General features: G+C 50.2%; 8 protein-coding genes across 8 annotated transcripts; 3 read left to right on the top strand and 5 right to left on the bottom strand.

The window, feature by feature from the left end:
• Positions 1 to 107: 107 nt before the first annotated feature.
• On the top strand, positions 108 to 641 carry N7457_001678 (uncharacterized protein; the record flags this gene model as incomplete). Its single annotated transcript, XM_057172724.1, has 1 exon — positions 108 to 641. One exon carries the CDS (start codon positions 108 to 110, stop codon positions 639 to 641), a length of 534 nt encoding a protein of 177 aa, XP_057036627.1.
• A 797-nt stretch (positions 642 to 1,438) lies between these two features.
• On the top strand, positions 1,439 to 4,414 carry N7457_001677 (DEAD/DEAH box helicase; the record flags this gene model as incomplete). The annotated part of the gene is made up of 4 exons (XM_057172723.1): positions 1,439 to 1,703; positions 1,773 to 1,960; positions 2,016 to 3,388; positions 3,445 to 4,414. 4 exons carry the CDS (start codon positions 1,439 to 1,441, stop codon positions 4,412 to 4,414), a joined length of 2,796 nt encoding a protein of 931 aa, XP_057036626.1.
• A 4,441-nt stretch (positions 4,415 to 8,855) lies between these two features.
• N7457_001676 (uncharacterized protein) lies at positions 8,856 to 10,754 on the bottom strand (the record flags this gene model as incomplete). Its single annotated transcript, XM_057172722.1, has 5 exons — positions 8,856 to 9,673; positions 9,760 to 10,159; positions 10,247 to 10,325; positions 10,390 to 10,532; positions 10,605 to 10,754. 5 exons carry the CDS (start codon positions 10,752 to 10,754, stop codon positions 8,856 to 8,858), a joined length of 1,590 nt encoding a protein of 529 aa, XP_057036625.1.
• A 315-nt stretch (positions 10,755 to 11,069) lies between these two features.
• N7457_001675 (putative DnaJ domain protein Psi) lies at positions 11,070 to 12,234 on the bottom strand (the record flags this gene model as incomplete). The annotated part of the gene is made up of 2 exons (XM_057172721.1): positions 11,070 to 12,025; positions 12,087 to 12,234. 2 exons carry the CDS (start codon positions 12,232 to 12,234, stop codon positions 11,070 to 11,072), a joined length of 1,104 nt encoding a protein of 367 aa, XP_057036624.1.
• Positions 12,235 to 13,744: 1,510 nt separating this feature from the next.
• On the bottom strand, positions 13,745 to 15,658 carry N7457_001674 (putative C6 transcription factor; the record flags this gene model as incomplete). The annotated part of the gene is made up of 1 exon (XM_057172720.1): positions 13,745 to 15,658. The coding sequence occupies one exon, from the start codon at positions 15,656 to 15,658 to the stop codon at positions 13,745 to 13,747; it is 1,914 nt and encodes a 637-aa protein (XP_057036623.1).
• Positions 15,659 to 15,863: 205 nt separating this feature from the next.
• N7457_001673 (uncharacterized protein) lies at positions 15,864 to 16,682 on the bottom strand (the record flags this gene model as incomplete). The annotated part of the gene is made up of 2 exons (XM_057172719.1): positions 15,864 to 16,105; positions 16,154 to 16,682. The coding sequence occupies 2 exons, from the start codon at positions 16,680 to 16,682 to the stop codon at positions 15,864 to 15,866; spliced, it is 771 nt and encodes a 256-aa protein (XP_057036622.1).
• Positions 16,683 to 17,592: 910 nt separating this feature from the next.
• cpa1 (carbamoyl-phosphate synthase (glutamine-hydrolyzing) CPA1) lies at positions 17,593 to 18,948 on the top strand (the record flags this gene model as incomplete). Its single annotated transcript, XM_057172718.1, has 1 exon — positions 17,593 to 18,948. One exon carries the CDS (start codon positions 17,593 to 17,595, stop codon positions 18,946 to 18,948), a length of 1,356 nt encoding a protein of 451 aa, XP_057036621.1.
• A 198-nt stretch (positions 18,949 to 19,146) lies between these two features.
• N7457_001671 (uncharacterized protein) lies at positions 19,147 to 20,774 on the bottom strand (the record flags this gene model as incomplete). The annotated part of the gene is made up of 7 exons (XM_057172717.1): positions 19,147 to 19,354; positions 19,419 to 19,583; positions 19,646 to 19,703; positions 19,755 to 19,900; positions 19,956 to 20,065; positions 20,125 to 20,446; positions 20,746 to 20,774. 7 exons carry the CDS (start codon positions 20,772 to 20,774, stop codon positions 19,147 to 19,149), a joined length of 1,038 nt encoding a protein of 345 aa, XP_057036620.1.
• Between the last annotated feature and the right edge of the window lie 39 nt (positions 20,775 to 20,813).

The raw sequence follows: 20,813 nt of genomic DNA, 5'->3' as shown, positions 1-20,813 counted from the left end.
ACAAGTGTCAGCAAGTCGATGGAAAGCTCTCCGTGCGCACCCGCCAAGCCAGATTTGACGTAGTAGAAAGTGCAGCGGTAGGCGACAGAGCTTACGGCCTTGTATCGATGGCTATGGCAAGCGGTGAAATCCAAGAGGTTGAGACTGACTGTGAATATGAGATGGATGGTCTCGCAGTCTCTGCTAGTGTAGCACCCAGTCGCCAGCTACGAAGCGGTGTTGACTGGGTGCTAGGTTCCGGATCTTCCTTGCATATTTGCACCAACAAGAACATGTTCATTACCTTTGAATGGTCCAGCCCAGAAGCTGCTATCAGATGGGAAACCATTACAGGACAACAGGCAAAGGATGGTCATGGAGATGTCATTCTACCTATGAGAAAGCCAGATGGGTCTCGCTATGAGCTGCAAGTGCACTGCGCTTATAAGCCAGACAACGGATTTAGCTTGCTTAGCATGGTTAAATTAAGTCAAGATCTCGGAATTACCTGGGACATAGAAAGCAAGTTGATCAGGGATAAGAATGAGGACACAATTGGCTACACTTTCATCGCTAAACATGTCCCATTTATCGAGCTAGCTGGTGAGGTGCACCCAGCACAGTATTCTAGCAGTCATCAGCAATCTTATGATCAGTGCTGAAGCTGAGCTAGCACATCGGCGCTCGGGACATGCTGGTTCTTACAGAGGCAGGATTAACAAGGGAAAATTCGGCGAAGAGGTCGGAAATGAGATGTTTGACTGTGAACCCTGCGGATATGGGAAATCAAAGAGGATAGTCTCCCGTATGCAACAAGCTACGAGTGCCTTGGTGCCTTACATCACACTCTTAGTCTATGTAGATAGTCGGGAGCTCCGCCTCCCTTTCCAATACAACTCTCTCCCTCCTCATTGAGTCCCACTTCGTAGGCCTCAAAATTATGCCGGCGGGTGAAAGGAGAAGAAGCTATTATACTCTACAGCTGGGAAGTCTGGGGCTGTTTCAGGACCTAGAGAAAGCACAGCCATAAAATTAGAGATCTACGCAGCGCTGTCGACTAGTAGTCCTAACAAATACGAACCAGCGTAGGCTCGCACTAGTTGCCTCCTTCTTATCCTCGTATTTTTCATGCATGAGAAACTTTCCATCCTAGTTTCCCATTTTCTTTCCTCCAAGGGTGACCTACAGTGAGTATCTACCTTCTCTTCCCCCCCCCCTCCCAAAAGATTTCCAAGAAGACATCCCGTTTAGGTTTCGGCCTTCCACGTGACCTTTCACCACGTGATAAGTGCTACATACAGATCACGTGTTGGCGTGTCTTCACGCGTCGGGCACTAAACTCAATTGGTGAGTGAATACGACGTAATGTGATAGTGAAAAACTTCTAATGGCTCCTGATATCAGAAGTCTTCACTGCTCAAAACGTGAACTGTGCCTAATTCAATGAACTAGTAACATTATGGCAGGAAAACGCAAGTCTAATATCGGCTCGGGTGAAGATATCTTGGATAATCAATCTGAGCGTGCGCCAAAAGTCAGTCGTACAGCTTTGAGTCCTGAGGTGACCACCTCCGGCCAGAGATTTGGCGAGTCTGCCGACTTTATTCCATTGAATCAGCTGTCGCAGGTAGTTGGTGCCGATGAAGACGATGAAGGTGCCCTTGAGCTTGTTCAAGGATCCCAGGAAATAGATGAATCCTCTTTGACGAGCTCCATTCTCTATGGTATGCACAGTTCATATAATCCCTACCTATTATCTGTGCATTAGAAACAACACTAAATAACTATATCAGGTGTTGTATCTACAAAGATTGTGGGTGTGCGCTTTTACCGGGGGCGTGCCAACCCTAATGAACGTGTCATCATAATCCGGGATGCCAATAACCAATATGATCGCAATGCCATCCGAGTCGAGAATGTTATGGGTGCCCAAATTGGCCACATTCCCAGACAGGTTGCCGCCAAACTAGCGCCATACATGGTAAGTCTTGCTGATTTGATTGCCTCGAGGGCCTTGCTGACCTTCATCATTGTAGGATGCTCGTGATCTCATTCTTGAAGGGGTGCTGACTGGTGCGATTGGAGATTTTACATGTCCAATGGATGTGAAGCTGTTTGGAACCCGTGATCCCACCAAACGATCCGGTCTGAAAGAACGAATGCAGAAAGACAGGCTTCCTGTCCGTGACTTGAATCAGACAGAGCGCGATGAAAATAAGGCACAGAAGGAAGCCGAGAAACGGCGCAAAGAAGCTGCGAAAGAGGCCGCAAAGAAAGCTCGCGCTATGGCCCTTGGAAAAGCGGCAGCGCAGTGGCAAGCCAACGATAAGTCTGAGTACGCAAATCTCTCGTCCGCAACGGGACTTGGCGGCGAACAGAATGAAAGTCTGGAGGAGCTTCTCAACCAGAGCTCCACCTTCAACCCCCGGGATATTGGTCAGGTTGTGGAAACCTTCGGACAGAAAGAGTCTGACCTGGCCAATATGCCAATGGTTGAGACTCCAGCTGGCCTTTCCACTCAGTTGCTTCCATATCAGCGCCAAGGCCTGGCTTGGATGATAAAGCAAGAGGCGCCAAAGCTCCCTGAGAAAGGCTCTGATGATATCGTGCAATTATGGAAACGGCAAAATAATGACTTCCTCAATGTTGCAACTAATTATGCCATGACCACCCAGCCAACTCTGGCTAGCGGCGGCATTCTTGCCGATGACATGGGTTTAGGGAAGACAATTCAAATCATATCTTTGATTCTTGCAAATGCCAAGCCTCTGACTGCAGGCTCTTCTAAGGCTACACTGATCATTGCTCCTGTTGGTGTCATGAGCAATTGGAGGAATCAGATTCAAGACCATGCTCATAAGGAGACCGCCCCGAGCGTCCTGATTTATCATGGCTCTGGGAAGAAGGAGGCTGCAAACTTGGCAAATTATGATGTTGTGATTACCAGCTACGGAGCCTTGAGCCTGGACTTCAATCCAAAGTCTAGCAAGCCGCCTTCCAAAGGACTGTTTTCGCTGCATTGGCGTCGTGTTGTGCTTGACGAAGGTCACACTATCCGAAATCCTAGTTCAAAGGCCTCTCTTGCGGCGTGTGGTTTACGGGCTGACTCTCGTTGGACCTTGACTGGAACGCCCATTATCAATACTCTTAAGGATTTGTACTCGCAGATTCGTTTCCTTAAGTTTTCCGGTGGCCTGGAAGACCTGGGAATTTTCAACAGCGTCTTGATCAGGCCTTTGACTGCAGGAGAACCCGAGGCTCGACTACTTCTCGAGGCTCTCATGGGTACCATCTGCTTGCGACGAAGAAAGGACATGGGCTTCATCAACCTGAAACTACCGGAGATGACCTCTCGTATCATTCGAATCAAGTTCAATGCCCACGAGCAGGAGAAATACAGTGCTTTCCAGTATGTATCGAGTGGCAATCCAAATTTTGAAGATCGATAACTAATAGCAAACACAGAACCGAAGCTCAAGGTGCTCTGCTAGACTTCAAAGACAAAGATGGAAAAACTAAATATTCTCATCTTCTCGAGGTCATTCTCCGTCTTCGTCAAGTCTGCAACCACTGGGCACTTTGTAAAAATCGCATCGACAAACTCATGGGCATGCTGGAGGAACACAAAGTTGTGCCTCTAACCCCCGAGAACGTCCGGGCCCTACAAGAGATGTTGCAGCTCCAAATCGAAAGCCAGGAAATGTGTGCCATTTGCCTTGACAATCTCGAACAACCCGTTATAACCGCGTGTGCTCATGCCTACTGCCGAGGCTGCATCGAACAGGTCATCGAACGCCAGCACAAGTGTCCCCTTTGCCGCGCCGACATCACCGATACCAAGACACTGGTCTCTCCAGCCGCCGAGCTGGGCGAAGACACTGACATCGTTGAAGCCGACCCCAACAGCCCTAGCAGTAAAATTGAGACCCTAGTGAAGATTCTGACTGCTCAGGGCCAGGCACCTGGCACAAAGACCGTGGTGTTCAGCCAATGGACCTCATTCTTGAACCTCATCGAGCCACACCTTCAACAGCGGGGAATTAAGTTCGCCCGCGTGGACGGCAAAATGCAGTCCGTGGCACGCGATAACTCCATCAATTCCTTCTCCAATGACCCCGAGTGTACCGTCCTCCTCGCAAGTCTGAGTGTTTGCAGCGTTGGGCTCAACCTCGTTGCGGCGAATCAGGTCATCCTGTGTGATAGTTGGTGGGCACCGGCTATCGAGGATCAGGCTGTTGATCGGGTATATCGACTTGGGCAGAAGCGGGAAACGACAGTTTGGAGACTAGTTATGGAGGATAGTATCGAGGAGCGGGTGTTGGCGATTCAGGAGCGCAAGAGGAGTCTCATGCTTGCTGCTTTCCGGGAGACAGCGAAAAAGAAGGCTGAGGACCGAGGTACTCGTGTTGCGGATCTTGAGTCTCTTTTGCAGTAGAGGCCATATTGAAGAGTCCACTCTGTTTTCGGATCTCTTTTTGTTTGTATAGATCACATGTCTATGTATTTGTAGCCTACAATTTATGTACATGGCTTTTTTTTTTCTCAAATGTGCCTATGTCTCTTGATTTGGAAATAACTGAAGTCCGCAGATCCATGTTCTTCTGTCAACGAGATTGCTGTTAAGGTTAAACCCTCCCTCGCTTATACATAGACCAAGAGCCGTGTATTTGATAAATATTCTCGGATATGCGAAGAAAGCATCCTCTGGGCGGTCTTGATCTGAGGTTTTGTGAAGGTTCCAGGACACCGACGATTACACAAGATGCATCAAGTCAAGATGAAGACATGATGAGAACGTACTGCAGTGTATCTACAACTGGAGTGTGCTCCAACGATTATGAGAGGCTAGGTGCCTCAGGCTCAATGGCAGAAGTCCATAGAATATCTTAATTGAGGAAGGCACCACCCACGTCCCTTCCTATTAGGGAAGGGACTCGTCGCCCACCCTGCTGACCCTCGTCGCCTTCAGCCTTCCCAAACACATAAATACCCTCTCCTCCCCCCAGTTTCTTCTTCTTCTTTTCTTCCTTCTCCACTCCCCTACCCCCTCCACCCCGTTTTGCATGTATTCCCGTCCCCCTTCCTTTCCTTTCTCATCTCTCTGCCCCACTCCTTATTCGCTGTGCTGTCATATATCTGCCTGGGCCCTCTTCGGAGGATTTCACCTTTCTTCCCCTTGGGACTTTGTTGCGCTGTGGGAAAGGTAGGGCACGAAGCAAGTCTGGGATGACCCGAGCTGTGCAAGCGCCTTTTGTTCAACACATTAGGAAGAACCTCCCTCGGCCGCTGCGGATACAGTTCGTCCTGCCCACAGTAGCCGCTGTTCCCCTCCAAGCCTTGACCCCATTCCTTCCTTACACCTTGAATTGGGGAGTCTTACCCAGTTGCATGGGGCCTGTATGCAACACCTGAGCATGACTTGCACCTCTACGTGGTGTTCAGGATGAGTAGCCATCGTGGTGAAACCAAGCAAGTCCCTTAGCTAGTTTGAACAATCAACAGTCTTTTGAAAGCCTTGATGTGTATTCTGTAGCTCCATTTATATCTGTTGGTGAGGTGTGATGACTTCTCTACGTAAACAAATCCTAGGGTAGACACGCGATATAGGACGGTGATCACACTCCCGACGTTGTATTTGAGACTCTATGCTCAGTCCATACTGGCCATAATGCTCCTCACAAGTGAATTTCTCGCCTCCATTCTTCCATAGAGCTAGTCCTTGCCCGTTACGATAATCCAAGATTCTGATATATCTACATCCCCATTTCACCCCATTCACATGAGGCGTGTATGAACCAGATAACTACCTACGTGTGAGTAGCTTCCTGCTCTGTTTGCCCCTGTCAGTGTGAAGCTACATGACTCTCAAAGAAAAATTCTATATCAAAACTGGCTCATATTGTGGATCGTAGACAACGGACGCGCTCAACCTGAGTGAATCACAATCCATCCCCCTGGCTCTTGAGTGATGGCTACAATCCCAAGTCGATCACTCCACCGTTTATGCCTATCTTCACAACGGCCCTGTCAGCGCGTGAGATCCTCACCATTTGATGCGTGCCGACTGCCCCGACTCCCCCAGCCGCGCCGCTTACGTTCAGGGACCCAGGAAAGACCGACAGGACAGATGATACCATAAGACGTCACTTTGAAGATGCACCTTCCGCTATTTGACCAGCCACAATGGCCTGTTTTGATGGATTTCATCAACGGAAATCAGTCTACCCGAAGCCTGCACAATCAAAACTGACCCAGGAGGGAAGAACAATTCCCCAAGAAACGAGGAGGCTATATGTCGAGTACCCATGTTTACAAGGTCCTTGAATCAATCCCCTTCATTGGTTTGTTACTAACACACCCTAATTTTGCTTCTTGTCGCTGTCAAGCCCACTTGATCGGCCCTCCAGCGTTCCGACGAATGAATCCATCCTCGATCATACCGCATGGCCACCTCGATGCCTGACATGTAATTTTGGCCTATCCCCGACGCTTTCTCTCGGAGTAGTGGCCAATACTCGTCAGCATTCCAAGAGACTCTGGACTACAAGAATTCCATGGATCCTAGGCCAGTTACGGTTCACCTGACACCGACCCTGTTTCGGAAATGGAAACGTTATTCTGGAGGCAGGAGACACGGCCGGTCTATTCGCAACTTGTTTCGAGCCGGGATTAGGCTCTTCAACGCGCAGCTTCCCAGACATGTACTCACAAAGTTTTGATCTCATTGTCTTTAACCTTTCGTCTTCACACAGCCGCACCCAATTTCCCTGGCTCTCTATACTCTATCCCTTCCCATGAAGTTCATCTGCATGGTTTCACCAGGCTCTAATGCCGTCACTTGTTTGGGTCTGCTACGCGCAGTTTCCCAGCATGTACCTTTGCACTTTTGATATCATTATCTTTATCCTTTCATCCTCCGCTAGCCACATTCGAGTCCTACGGCTCTTTGCACTCTATCCTTTTCCGTGGAGTTCAATTGTATGGTGTCACTAGGCTCTGGTGACAATCTACTCTCACGCCGCAACCTATCTGGGTCTGTTAACGCAGTTGCCTAATCATATACTCTCAAGGTTCTGATATCATTGTCCTTAGCCTTTCGCCCCTATACAGCCACGCTTGATTCCCTTGGTTCCTTGCACTCTATTTGCTTCCGAGAACTCAATCATATACTTCCAAAGTTCTCAGGGTTTGATATCATTGTCTTTATCCTTTTGTCCTCATGCAATCCCATTCAATTCCCCTGGGTCTTTGCCACTTCCGAGAAGTCGATCACCTATCCCGCTGACTTTTGATATCATTGTCTTTAGCCTTCGTCCCTTACACAGCCACGCGTGATTCCCCTGGTTCCTTGCACTCTGTCTGTTTCCATGGAGCAATTGAATGTTCTCGCCAGAACATGACGACAATCGACTCTCGCACCGCAGCCTGTCTGGGTCTGCTACACGCAGTTTCCTAGAATGGAACTTCAAACTTATGATACCATTGTCTTTAGCGTTCGTCCTTTCTACAGCCACGCTTGATTGCCCTGGGTCTAAGGTTACACTCTATCTCCTCCCGAGAACTCAAACACATACTCTCCAAGTCCCAAGGTTTTGATATCATTCTCTTTAGCCTTTCATCCTCACACAGCCACCCTCAATTCCCCTGGCTCTTTGGACTCCACCTGTTTCCATGGGTTCAACGAATGTTCTTGCTAGATCATGGTGGCAATTTACTCTCACGCCGCTACCTGTCTGGCTAGTAAATGCCTCCTACTTTCCCCTTTTCAGTACAATCCGGTCTTTCACTTCGAGCGCCTAGCCGAAAAGCTAGTCGCCGACGGACATAAAGTCTCGCTGGTTTCCTCTTCCTTGCTTTTTTTTCTTCTCTCCTCCATCTACGCCCGAGCACCTGTAGCATCTTTTATCTTTTATCCCACTCCCATCACTGGCCTGCATACCCCCATCACAAGCCCAGCACACCCAGCCCATCGCACCTAGCCCATCGCACCTAGCCCATCGCACCTAGCCCATCGCACCTAGCCCATCGCACCAAGCCCATCGCACCAAGCCCATCGCACCAAGCACGGCAGCCCACCCAACACAAACGCAACGACCAACCTACGACCTTGGGCAACGGCACAGGTAACGCCCCCAGAATTTCCTTGACCCCATGCGAGCACCCCTGGGGGCAAACAAGCTAGGGTACACCAGCGCAACCGAGTTGTGACACGTCGCGGGCACCCCCTGTACAAATTTGATCGTGGGCTTCAACTCCCAGATATGTTCCACAGTCGCTTTGTGTCGTGCTTTTCCTGTTCTGCATTCTGTGAAGAGAACTCTGAGGATGCAACCCGGTCTTTGACCAACCCCAATTTTTGGAACCCCAACACCAGAGATAACACTCTGGTTTCTTTGGCCCTGTGAAGAGGATTCTGAGGGCTTTTTTTGGGCCTACCGCGCACTTGAACGCGTATGGGGGCCCTTGGAAGGTTAGGGACATGCAATATTGCATGGTGAGTATCTTTTTGATTTGTTTGCTGGTATGGTGCTGACTTTTATTGTTCTTGGTATAGGTTTTGGGGGATTTGGGGGGAGGGCAAGGGTTGGGGTTGGATTTGGGGTGTGGACTAGGTGCATGTAGGTACTGACTCTTTGTACTTAGCATGGTCACATGGAGACTCGTTTAGATTGAATTGAAGTATTGTTTTGTAGATAAAATGATAGTTACTCTTGTGTAGATTTTCTGTCTGAGTCTCATAAGATAGAACAACCGAGCATAAGTCACTTAATGATCGATGTACATGAGGAGTTCTGTATGGTATCAAGAGCATAATGCTATTCAATTAAACAAAGAGACCGACGCTAGTGACTAAACCATTCAATCATCAAGATCTATCATTCCTTCTTGTCATGCACTTCCTCGATCCGTTTAATTCCAGAATTTGATCCAATCCCAGAGGACAAAGTAACACGAACAAGCCGCCAAAGCACCCACAAGAACCCAAGAGAGATAACCACACATGTCCCGAGCTCAATGTGCTTACCTTGGAAGTAACCATCCTCGCCAAGTCGCAGAACTGGCACGTCGATATCCTCAATTAGACGCTCACCCGTAGGCTGAAGCTGGTAGAACATGGTTCGCGGGCCAAATAGACCATCCCAGCCGAGATTGGTGCGGTCGAAAGGGTTCACGCCCATCTTCGTTCCGTCCTCGGCGGTACAGGCCCAGAAGACGACGGGCCAGGGGACGTGCGCGGTGCGGTATCCTGTTTCCGAAGGGGGTAGGTAGCGCAGATGTAGAGGAATAGTGGCGGTCCAATTGGAGGAGTCTGGCGTGCTGGCCTCATCTGTGATTTCTGGGGTTGCTAGCTCGAGGAGCCAATTTGAGCCCCAACGTTGAATGACCCAGTCCGGAGCTTCGAGGTCCATTTCACCCGCTAGAGCACGGAGGGCTACGATGTTATGTGATTCGAGGAAGAGCGGATCTGTTGTGCCAAGCTGGAATTGATCTCCAAAGATATTGGATGGGAGGGTGAGGTATGTATGTAGCGCGCAGGTTGCCTCACTGGGTGCTGGGGGCCGTTTAAGTGATGATCGGGGCATAGATATAGACATCATGGGATGGAGACCAGTTGGAGGGGCGAATGAGACGGTGTAGCTCGCTGGTTCGATGAGAGGTTGGTGGCGGGAAGGGAATGAGAACATGGTTGGTTCTGTATAGATGTTAGTTGCCATATTTCGAACGGCCTGGGAGGGGCACAATATGTGCACCGCCACATATGAGCCCAAGATCACATACTGAGCTTCTTGTCCTGTCCAACAACCGCTAACAGGCCGCCCATCTTGATCTCCTCTGGCTCAAGCCCTGGCTCGGCGCCTAAGAGGCCAAATTCAATTTGGTCAGTGGTGGAAGTCGGTGTGTCAAATTGATCTGTCCATCCACCTGTTGGTGGTCTGGTCCAGAGTCCAGACACGGTCAAGGCGTGTGAAATGCTGTCGTAGTCGATATCGACCGAATCTGCAGAGACGAGGGCATGGGCCCAGGTGTGGCACTCGGTGCCATGAACGTCGCTCTTACCACAGACAGCAGTCTGGATATATTTGACCAAAGATTCAATAGAGGTGAGTTGGGTGTGGTATTGGAAGGAGGCGGAGGAAGCGAATCGTGTCGAGAGAAGCGGGGGTGTAATGAACGAGTCCTGTATAGCAGATTGAGGACCAGGTCAGACACAGCATGCAGAGAGGAATCGGAGATCCATGAATGAATAGAGACACGATCAAAATACCTCCGGCTTCAAACAGTTCTTGTATTGAGAGTCTTGATTGGGTGCGACCACCGTGCGGAGCAGTGTGCACAGTGCCTCCCTATCGGACAACCAAATTAGCCAATCCCCTCCTGCAGAAGTCCTCGGTGATAGGATGAGCTCACGAAGACGAGTCCGACGTCAGCGGAGTATAATGCACATGCAGACCAGGCGATACCCGGCTTGTGAAAGGTGCGACCGCATCGTAGGACCGCTCGGAGGCCCAGCGGAGGTGAAGCTCATGGGATTGCTCGAAGACACCGCGCAGCTAAAATTTCAAAAACCTCCAAGTTAGCATTTCCAATGCCACAAATTCTTTTTCTCAACCGATGCTTCTTACCTCGTCTGGAAGCTCATCTAGTCCGACCGTAATACGGTCCTCCCGCGCGGCGTCCAAGTCACGGACGGAGAGGGATGACGTGGTCAACACAGCTTGCTGCGGGTCGAAACCAGCATCAATGCTCTGGACAAATGTGATTCTTCGTTTCATGGTTTATGGGATCAGACTAAGGTGATTCAAGCAAAATGTCAACAGGAGGGACTGGTTTCTCCAAGGTGTGGTTTCTCCGCATTCGCTCAATTAGGTTAGACTATGTACATTACGTTATTCGATCGCACCAGCCCTGGAGCACTCTCTCGAGAGTGTCCTTTAACATGAAGACCATTAACAAGCAAACCTTGGAAACATCCAAGATGATCCAAAAATAATTCATACAAAAGCTCGTTCATATCATTGTCATTAAATACTCCGCCCAGTAAAAACGCTTCCCGCAACGCCAGATATATGCAAACAAACGGAATCATTTCAAGGCAGCACATCCCGGAGAATGTCTTTTTCGGAGGAAGTCAAGCTAGTAGGGAACTTGACGTTTACGCGGATGAGCAGATCGCCGCGCTCGCTTGGATTCTTGGAGATCACCATTCCTTGGCCAGGATAGCGTTCTTCGTGGCCTGGCTGAGTGGGACCGGGCTTTGACACGCGAATGGATTTCCCGTCGATGGTGCGGACAATGCGCTCCCAGCCTGTTAGTGCTTCCTTCAGGCTGAGTTCGACTGTAGTGACAAGATTGTCTCCGGAGCGCTTGAATGTAGGGTGCTCGACCTCCTTCACAATCAGGTGGACATCTTGTCGCCCTCCTTCTTCTTGATCACCGATGTTTCTATACTTGATCTTGGAGCCTGCACGCAACCCGGGCTTGATGTTGGCTTCCAAAGTCACATCCTTAATTGTGCGCTTGCCCATGCTATCAAAGGCTTTGCTCTTTGTCTTGACCTTTTTGGAGGTACCAGTGAATATCTCCTCCAAAGTCAATGGCAGGTCCTTTTCGACGATAGTAGGCTCGGGGGTAGGTGCCCGCTTGGGCTTCGCGTATCCAGGTCGGCTGCTGCGGAAGCCGCCGCCCATTCCTCCTCCAAGCATATCGAAAAGGGTATCATCGTCCATGCCGCCCATACCACCCATACCACCCCCGCTGCCTCCGCCCTTGGCGAAGTTGCGGAAGATATCGTCAGCATCGCTGAAACTGAACCCACCCGCACCACCAGGGCCGGTCGAGAAGTGGAACTTCCGGCTACCACCACTGGGCATGCCGCCGAAGCTGAATCCGCCGGGCATGCCACCCTCGAAGCCGGTTGCACCGCCTCCGGCTCCTCCTGGTGGGGGTGGTGGAGGGCCGCCGTGCATGAGATACTCGAGACCGAACTGGTCGTAGACCTTGCGTTTTTCAGGATCGGATAAGACTTCGTAGGCTTGCGAGACTTCTGTTGGAAGCGTTAGTATTGTACGGAATAGAGTGGTTTGAAATCGTGCGGGGTAACGGACCTTTGAATCTGTCGGCTGCTTGAGGGTTATCCTTGTTCTTATCGGGGTGATGTTTCAATGCCGCTTTGCGGTATGCCTTCTTGATCTCATCTTGTGTGGCATCGGGGTTGATGCTCAAAGCATCGTAAAGCTTGCTTTCGACCACCATAATGCGGGGTAAGGTCGGGATTTGTGGGAAGTGGGAAAGGTCGGTTTAAAATTTTTGGGTTCTGCAGAGATTGGACATGCACGCTTAATAGTTACGGTGCTTTCCGACAGGAAAAAGAATCCTGTGTGAGAGAGTGTGAGAGATGGTGCGGTGTGTTTCTCGAATGACGTAGAAGGTTCACCCAATCGGAACGGCGGATCGTGCGACGACGTGCCAAAATAATCCAGAATTGATGCAAGACTGAAAGCCAGTTTCCAGGAGAAGATGTTTGAGGAAGAAGAAAGCACAAAGCGCTAAGTCCTGTCAGCAAGTACTTGAATCCCAGGGATCAAGTCTGGAGTCGTCCCGAGTGAGTGACGTGTGACGTCGCACCACCGAAGCTTCTCGAAGCTTCGTTTCTACTGTACATGTCAACGCTGTCTTTATGTTTGTTGGAAACGAACAGGGATAACTCTGCAATGATCTGGAGATTCTTCCCTCATTTATGCCCTCTGTATGGTCTGATGTTCGTTAAAATCACCTTGAAGCTCGCATAGTCCATAACATCATATGCCCCACATCGATGTCACTAACATAGCCGAGCCCCTGTATGTACTCGTTCTAGCCGCTTTGACCAGTCTGAAACATGTAGATTTTTTTAATAAAAGAATCATACTCCGTACAGTGTTCTCGTAAGGCATGGATCGATATAAACATAACGCCATCGTGAGGGAAATAGCAGTGACCTCGGTAGGTGCATTATTTACTAATGATTTGTACATCCGTCAATGCCGATTCCACAGGCAAAAGAAGCGTCTGTAGTGCACAATCTATATGTCACTCAAAATGGGCGGTTCGGGTATTGGGTGCCTGTCAACTGCATTCGGAATATCCATATCTACCTATTTGCTGGTAAAATGTGAACACCGGGGGAAGAGGTATCTACGTACTATAACCTCTTTAGGGCATCGATAACCGTTTGGACTGGGGTTTCACTTCTTGGCCTAATTTCTCAGGCAGACACGATTCCTCTTCCTTTTTCTACCACCTCATATATAACATCCAGTTTATATAGTCAAAATGTCAGCTTTTTAAAATTTAAAAATCATATATCATCATGAACAGCTTTCTTTATAATATGTAGATCCTATAGTGCCTGCAATATAATTTCTAATCTTCCCTCGTCCTACCTCGTCCACGCTCCCGCTCCCGTCTATCCCTTTCTTAGTCTTCATGGAATATAAGTCCCAGCTTTTCTAGTTTCTGAGTATCATACCTTCTTCTTCTTCTTCTTCTTATTCTAGTAGCCTCCACAATATTGATAAAAATATCTATCCATGGATGTATAAATACACACTGAGCGTTCAGTCCCACTTTCTTAGATGGACACCATCCAGGTCCGGTTCTATCTTCTTCGCATATACCATCTTTGATGCCAGCTTTTCCATGCATTTGATTTTGATGTCTACGGCCTTCGACTAATGAAGTCCTCACATTCCTCCCTCTACTAAACAATCAATCCCTCTTGACTTCATATTCCCATCTCCGGTAAAGGCCATGGAACATCCGTCATAAGAAACTGGTCCAGATCGAAGTTCTGCAGACTGGGCATATCAATCATCAAATCCCCCAACCACGAAAACTCCGCATCTGAGACCTGCGCCAATGGCGCAGCCTGCACCTGGCTCTGGCCCCGATGTTGATCCAACGCAGAAGGCGTTCCCAAAGTGTCCTTCAGATCCGGCACTGGTGCCGACGCTGGCGCTGCAGCGGCAGCATTCGCTCGTAAAACCTCAGCAAGAGCACGGGTATCATCCTCCTTCCGCCGCTGATGTAACGCGATAAGCAAGTATGCCGTTGAGTACGCTTCGCGCATAGAAGGGGTATCATAGGCTGCGTGAACTTCCCGCAGCGTTCGCATTGCATCGGCGAGCAGGGCTAGCGCAGCCTGGTTATCGATTGCTAACAGGGAGCAGACGACCTGGAAGGGGACGTTGGCAACTTGGTGCCAGGGACAGGAGGAGGCGACCATCCCTCTTGCGGCGCGGAGTCCACGGCCAGCCATTGCGAGCACGCGCTCGAGAAGATTGGATGATAATGGGCCGTATGGATTTAGAGCACGGAGGCGGCGGTAAATGCATAGCATTAGGTTGCATTGGACGAGGACGAGCGAGGGTTCGGAGTAGAGAAGATCTAAGACGGAGGTGAGGGCGACTTCGAGTTCTGGGAGATCTTGTAGCGAGGGGCCTGTGGGGTCGAGGCTTTCTGAAAGTGGGAGAAGGTGAAAGATGTCTGCGCGTGGGGCTCGGGGTGGTGCTTGAGTTGGGTTGCGGGATGGGGGTGTGCTTGAAGGTGCGAGAGCTGTGGCGCCGTGGAGGACAACGCGGGACCGGCCGAGATCAAAGGAGATCCATGTGTTGAGGTGTCGGGCCATGCCGAAGAGTCTTCGTCGGGTTTCGGGGTCGTTGGTGATCTGAGTTTCTATATCGGAACCATCTTGGCTGACACGCGTCTCTGGTGAGGTTGGGAGCAGACCTGCTGCTTCTGGGTCTGAGATTTCCAGGTGTAATCCTGCGGCTTCGATGAGATGCATCAGTGTGCAGCTAGCCATCCATGCAGCATGTGGTGAGGCCGTCATCCGTAGATACGCAGCACGCAACACCCAGCCTGTGACTATGTCGACGGATGGCATTTCCGCTGCGAGGGTGCTTTTATCCAGAAGAATGCGCGCCGTTTCAATTAGGCGGAGTTCTTGAGGTATAACCTCGCGCCGCGAAAAAAGATATCCGAAGGCAGCAACGCCGCATAGTACAGCATCGTAGGGATATTCTACGGAGTCAATAGGAGATGGCGAAGTTTCCCAACGAGTTGCGATTCGAAGGAAGATCATCTTGCGATCCAAGAATGTATAGCATGGATCGACCTTCTCAAAGTAAATCGCTGCTAATCGCCGCATCTCTTCCTGCGAGATGATTTTGGTGATAGTCGCGGGTGTCGCCTCCATGACAGGCATTGATGGAAGCGCCGATGATAGAGTTGGCGATAGTCGCCTCTCGCCGACGTTCCAGGCAAATAACTGCAATCGTGGTGCGTGCGCCGGGTCAATATTCAATCCGAGTTTGCGAACAAATGTGGCTCCAGAATTAGCTTGTAGGGAATGGGTTGCTCCCTCCGAACTTCCCACAGGGCGGGGTGAGGCCTGTATCGCAGCGCTCTCTGCGATAGGATTCGTGACTGCGTTGAACCCGCCATTTGTATCATCTAGGGATAAATTCGCTCGGTAAAGACTTTGGGATCTGGCGCGTTTCTTGCGCGCAGTGTATTGGCATTCTGCGCCTGTTTGAGCGCAAGTGCTACAGGGCTGACCACCGGAACATTTGCGCTTGCGCGACTGACATAGAGCGCAGGCTAATTTTGAGCGCTTGCGTGGTGTTGACTCGGACATATTTGGGGAAGTACGGGGAACATCGCGGGGAGTTGAACGGGGAATGCCGCCAAGCAAATCAGACGGTTTTGGGGGGGCCACCTCCAGGCCGACCCAGCTACTTTATAAGCTGACAACATTCTCATTATCATCTGGATCTCTCTCCTTTGGAATTCCAACTACTTCAACTGCATTCGGAGGTTCTCGCTATTCCCACATCTGTGTCTTAATCCTTGTACTTGCTACCATTGGGATATCCCATCAATCCCTCCACTGCTTTTAAATCTGGCATCCCCGCTGGCCCCGGGATATATTGAAGATTATCCCGGAAGGTCGTCCCATTCCACCATAGTTCGTTCTTGTGCAGCGCATCCATGATCATTGGTGCATCGATGTACGTGCGGATCTCGACCATCTGGCCCTGATGCCAGCGCGTGAACCAGACATTGGTGATATCGAACTTGTCGCCTGGCATGGATCAGTGACGGAGAGATCGAACTAGGAAGATGCCCATACCGGAATTCATCACTCCTTTGAATTGAATTTCCTCCACCGACCATTTAGCATCACATCCGCCATAGATTCCCCGCGGGTGAATCTCAAACAGATCTGCATGGTCGGAAAATAACATGCTGACACGACGTAAGGCGTTGACGTAAAAGTGCATTAGGTCGTGGTAACGGCCGGCGATCGGATGGTGCCCGACAACGGTGAAGCTAACATTCTTATGAATAACTGTGAAGAGCTTGCCCATGTCCTTCTCAAGGTCTTTGAATGAGTCCCAGATGTGCATTTGCGACGCATATTTGCAGTCTGTGGATGGGTTCTCGAACTTGAACCCTTCTCGATCATGGGGTTTGGGACCATCTACGACTCCAGTGCCATTGCACTTGCTATCTGGGTCCACAATTCCCGTCCCATCATCACATCCCGATGTCAAGAGTGGGCTCTGGCTACTGTGTCCAGAGGACAAGGAGCGGCCAAAAGTCGCCGATGGCAGGAGAGATGCCACTAAGGCATAGAACACATATTGAGAGAGAATCATTGTGGAAACTTGTATTGCGACACAGCGTACGGAGTACAGGCTTCTTCTTCTTCTTCTTCTTCTTCTTCGGTTCGTTCTGTTTTCTTGTATTTATATGATGCTACCTCTATCCCATTAATGTGCCGTGAGGTTGCCCTTGGCCGGCAATGTTGCTTCCCAGGTCCCCTCGAGCACTACGTTGTGACACTGAGCGTGAACAAGCCCATTTCGTACCACAAACAAACCTACCGAATCATTTCAAAATTGACACGGCGAGTTTTTCTTACGCAAAGGACCGACAATGGAGCGACTCCTAGTGGTCAATCCGTATCGCGATGTGCAGGGGTACTGCAATATACAATGTGCTATTGGGTGGGGGCAATAGTGCGGTGTACATTGTAAGTTGGACCTAAATCGTACTTCCGACCGAACCCAGGCCATCAAGACGAATGCCTCACATTGCCTCCAAAAGGTGGAAAGTGATCCAACTGGATCGTGAAAACATAAGCAATTCCAAGGATCCCTTCGGTGCCTGAGATCGCCACCGGAACCGGCACTCGGGGATGAGTCAAAGCCCCTAAACCGAGCGGAGACCGGCAGCAGAAATATGACGCTCTCCGATTGGTTGCTGCCGGCAAAGTCGGTGAGATCACGTGCCCACGGTGTCGAGGGTGAAAAACCTCTTCTTTTCCGCTTTTTTTCCGACTTTTCTCCCCAACATTCCAACACCACAACTCATGTGTCGCTAAAAAGCACCCCTTTCCCTCTCTCTACCATAACTCTGACTGCCACCCGCTCAGTCGCGCTTATGTGTTTGGCACCCTCGATCTTCACCTCCCAGGACTATATCTCGGACCACCTTTGGAAAGCCAACATCAACTGAATACCATCACGCTCCCCACTACCTTACAACCCTTACATATAAAACAAAATGATCTCCAACCTTTTCAAGGCGATGCCTGCCCGGGCTTCCGCCTTTGCCTCCGTGCAGCGACCTGCTCAGGCTCGCTTCATGGCTACTGTGCGCCAGCGTGCTGCTATGGAGCCTGCTACCTTCACCATTCGTGATGGTCCCATGTTCTCTGGCAAGTCCTTCGGTGCTCGTTCCAACATCTCCGGCGAGGCTGTCTTCACCACCTCCCTTGTCGGATACCCCGAGTCCCTGACCGATCCTTCCTACCGTGGTCAGATTCTCGTTTTCACCCAGCCTTTGATCGGTAACTACGGTGTCCCATCCGCCGAGAAGGACCCCAATGGACTTTTGAAGTACTTCGAGTCCCCCAACCTCCAGGCCGCTGGTGTCGTTGTCGCCGACGTGGCCGAGCAATACAGTCACTGGACTGCTGTCCAGAGTCTGGGCGAATGGTGTGCCCGTGAAGGTGTCCCTGCCATCTCTGGTGTCGACACCCGTGCCATTGTCACCTATCTGCGTGAGCAGGGTTCTTCCCTGGCCCGTATCACTGTTGGCGAAGAGTACGATGCCAACGAGGATGAGGCTTTCACTGACCCTGAGCAAATCCACTTGGTCCGCCAGGTCAGCACCAAGCAGCCTTTCCACATTGCTGCTGCTGATCCTACCTCCCACGTTGCTGTCATTGATTGCGGTGTCAAGGAAAACATTCTCCGCAGCCTGGTCGGCCGTGGCTCCAGCGTCACTGTCCTTCCCTTCGATTACCCCATCCACAAGGTTGCCCACCACTTCGATGGTGTCTTCATCTCCAACGGCCCCGGTGACCCAACTCACTGCCAAGATACCGTCTACCACCTCAAGCGTCTGATGGAGACTTCTCAGGTCCCCATCTTCGGTATCTGCCTGGGTCACCAGCTCCTCGCTCTGGCCGCCGGTGCCAGCACCATCAAGCTCAAGTACGGTAACCGCGCCCACAACATTCCCGCTCTTGACCTGAGCACTGGTCGCTGCCACATCACCAGCCAGAACCACGGTTACGCTGTTGATGCTTCGACTTTGCCCTCTGACTGGAAGCCCTACTTCGTCAACTTGAACGATCAGAGCAACGAAGGCATGATCCACAAGTCTCGTCCCATCTTCAGCACCCAGTTCCACCCCGAGGCTAAGGGCGGTCCTCTCGACTCCTCTTACCTCTTTGATATCTACTTGGACTCTGTGCTCAAGTACAAGAACAACCAGGCTGGTCTCTTCCCTGAGCGTGACAGCCGTCCCAGCCCTCTGCTCGTCGATCTGCTCGGCAATGAGCGCGTTGGTGTTCAGCTCACCACCGGACAGCAGAACGTGCTGGCCGCTGCTGCCGCCGCCGGCGCTGCTTAAATCTGTCATCTTTATCTAGCGTCGGGGTGTTTATGTTTTTAAGGTTCCATCGGTTATTCTGGGTCCATATTTTATATTTGCATTTTGTTCATAGGTTCCTGAGATATCAAATCAACAGCATTAAACCATAATTTTGTGTCTAAGCTCTTTGTAGTCGTGTCAATATTTTATTTCGTCATCATTCTTGATCCCTTGAATCTACTTGGCCACAATGGACACCACATCCTCGTCCGCAACCAGATGTGACAGTCCCACACGTTGTGGAACGTGTCTTGCGCTCGCTCCCCATACCATCGCATACTTAAATGTGTCCTTGATTGTGCGATGGATCTGGTCACAAACATCCTCAATGGTAGAGTCCTTGCGCACGATGAGCGCCTCATCAAACTTAGGCTCCTCTCCCTTTCTATAGACAATATAACCGTTAGATATGCCATTGAAAGCAAAATTCAAACATCGATGGATCATACCGTTTCGTGTAAAGTCGCATCAATCTCAATTCCTTCCAGATACGTTCAACGACGTCTTGCACGCCAAGGTCAAGTTCACAACTCATGACAGCTGTGTAAGGCTCGCGGGCAAGAGCGTCAAGGAATTCGAGGCCAATGCTATCGACCTTGTTGTAGACGTAAAGACTGGCGGGAAAAGAATCAGTATTTGATAGTTGGATATCAAGTGTCATTAATGTCAATCTTACCAGCGAATGTACTTCCGGTGATCTTTCATAATCACATCGATGAAGTCGTCGATCGTAGCTACAATTGATCAGTAAGTTGGCAGGTTCGATGGACAGAGGTATCACATACCATTTTCATCTCGCACGAGTACTTCGCAGTTGAGAATCTTGTAATCACGAAGCACATTGTAGACCAGCTTCTCGTCCAGGTTCTTTGGTGGTGTGGCAAATGAGATCTTCATACCACCAGCCTTCTTAATTTTGAGGTAAATATTACTGTGAATGGATCAGTATATGAGTTCGAGCAGATTTTCGGACAAGATTGGCATACGGCGGCTCCTTGTTCAACCGAATGCCAACGGCATCCAGTTCAGCCTCGAGCAGGGCACGTTGTTCGGCACGCTTTGTAGCGTCCAGAACCATCAAGATCAAATCACTTGTCTAGGGAAGCCTCGTCAGTATTTCTCTAGCTCTCCTGTCGAACAAGACAGTCCGCTTACCTTCGCGGCCGAGATAACCTGGCGACCACGTCCTTTGCCCTCCGAGGCGCCTTCGATGATACCGGGCAAATCCAAGATCTGGATCTCAGCACCACCATACTCCAACACGCCGGGAATAGCCGTCAGCGTGGTGAAAGAGTAAGCTGCTGCCTCACTCTTGGTCTTAGTGATCTTAGACAGGAATGTGGACTTTCCGACGGAGGGAAAGCCAACGAGGGCCACTCGTGCATCGCCGCTCTTGCTGACATCGAAACCCACGCCACCGCCAGAACCAGCACCACCGACTGGCTCCAAAAGCTGAGCTCTTAGTCGGGCAAGCTTTCTGAGAATGGTGTTAGTTCATGCTTTTAAGTTCGGGTCAGAGAATATTACTATACCCTTTCAATAGACCCAGATGATATTCTGAGAACAATCAGAACATTAGATCAGACTCATTGCCAATTATAAGAAGTCCATCATACCTGTGGCCTTATTCTCTGCGGGGCATTAGCGGGGTGATACATGTTTACGGAGGATAAGACACTTACTCTGCGTCCGACGCATCTCATCCTCAATCCTGTAGACCAACCAATAAGCAAATTGCTCCGCTCAAACCGCAAGTGACAACTGATAAAAACGTACTCCTTGATCTTCTCTGTAATGTTCACCATCTTGCCGGTATTGGAGTCGTGTAGACTGCGAAATCACTA

This window comes from Penicillium paradoxum (assembly GCF_028828445.1).
Source record: "Penicillium paradoxum strain IBT 22861 chromosome Unknown utg000002l_segment0_segment0, whole genome shotgun sequence".
Taxonomy (NCBI): domain Eukaryota; kingdom Fungi; phylum Ascomycota; class Eurotiomycetes; order Eurotiales; family Aspergillaceae; genus Penicillium; species Penicillium paradoxum.
This window is presented reverse-complemented; position numbering and strand designations above follow the sequence as displayed.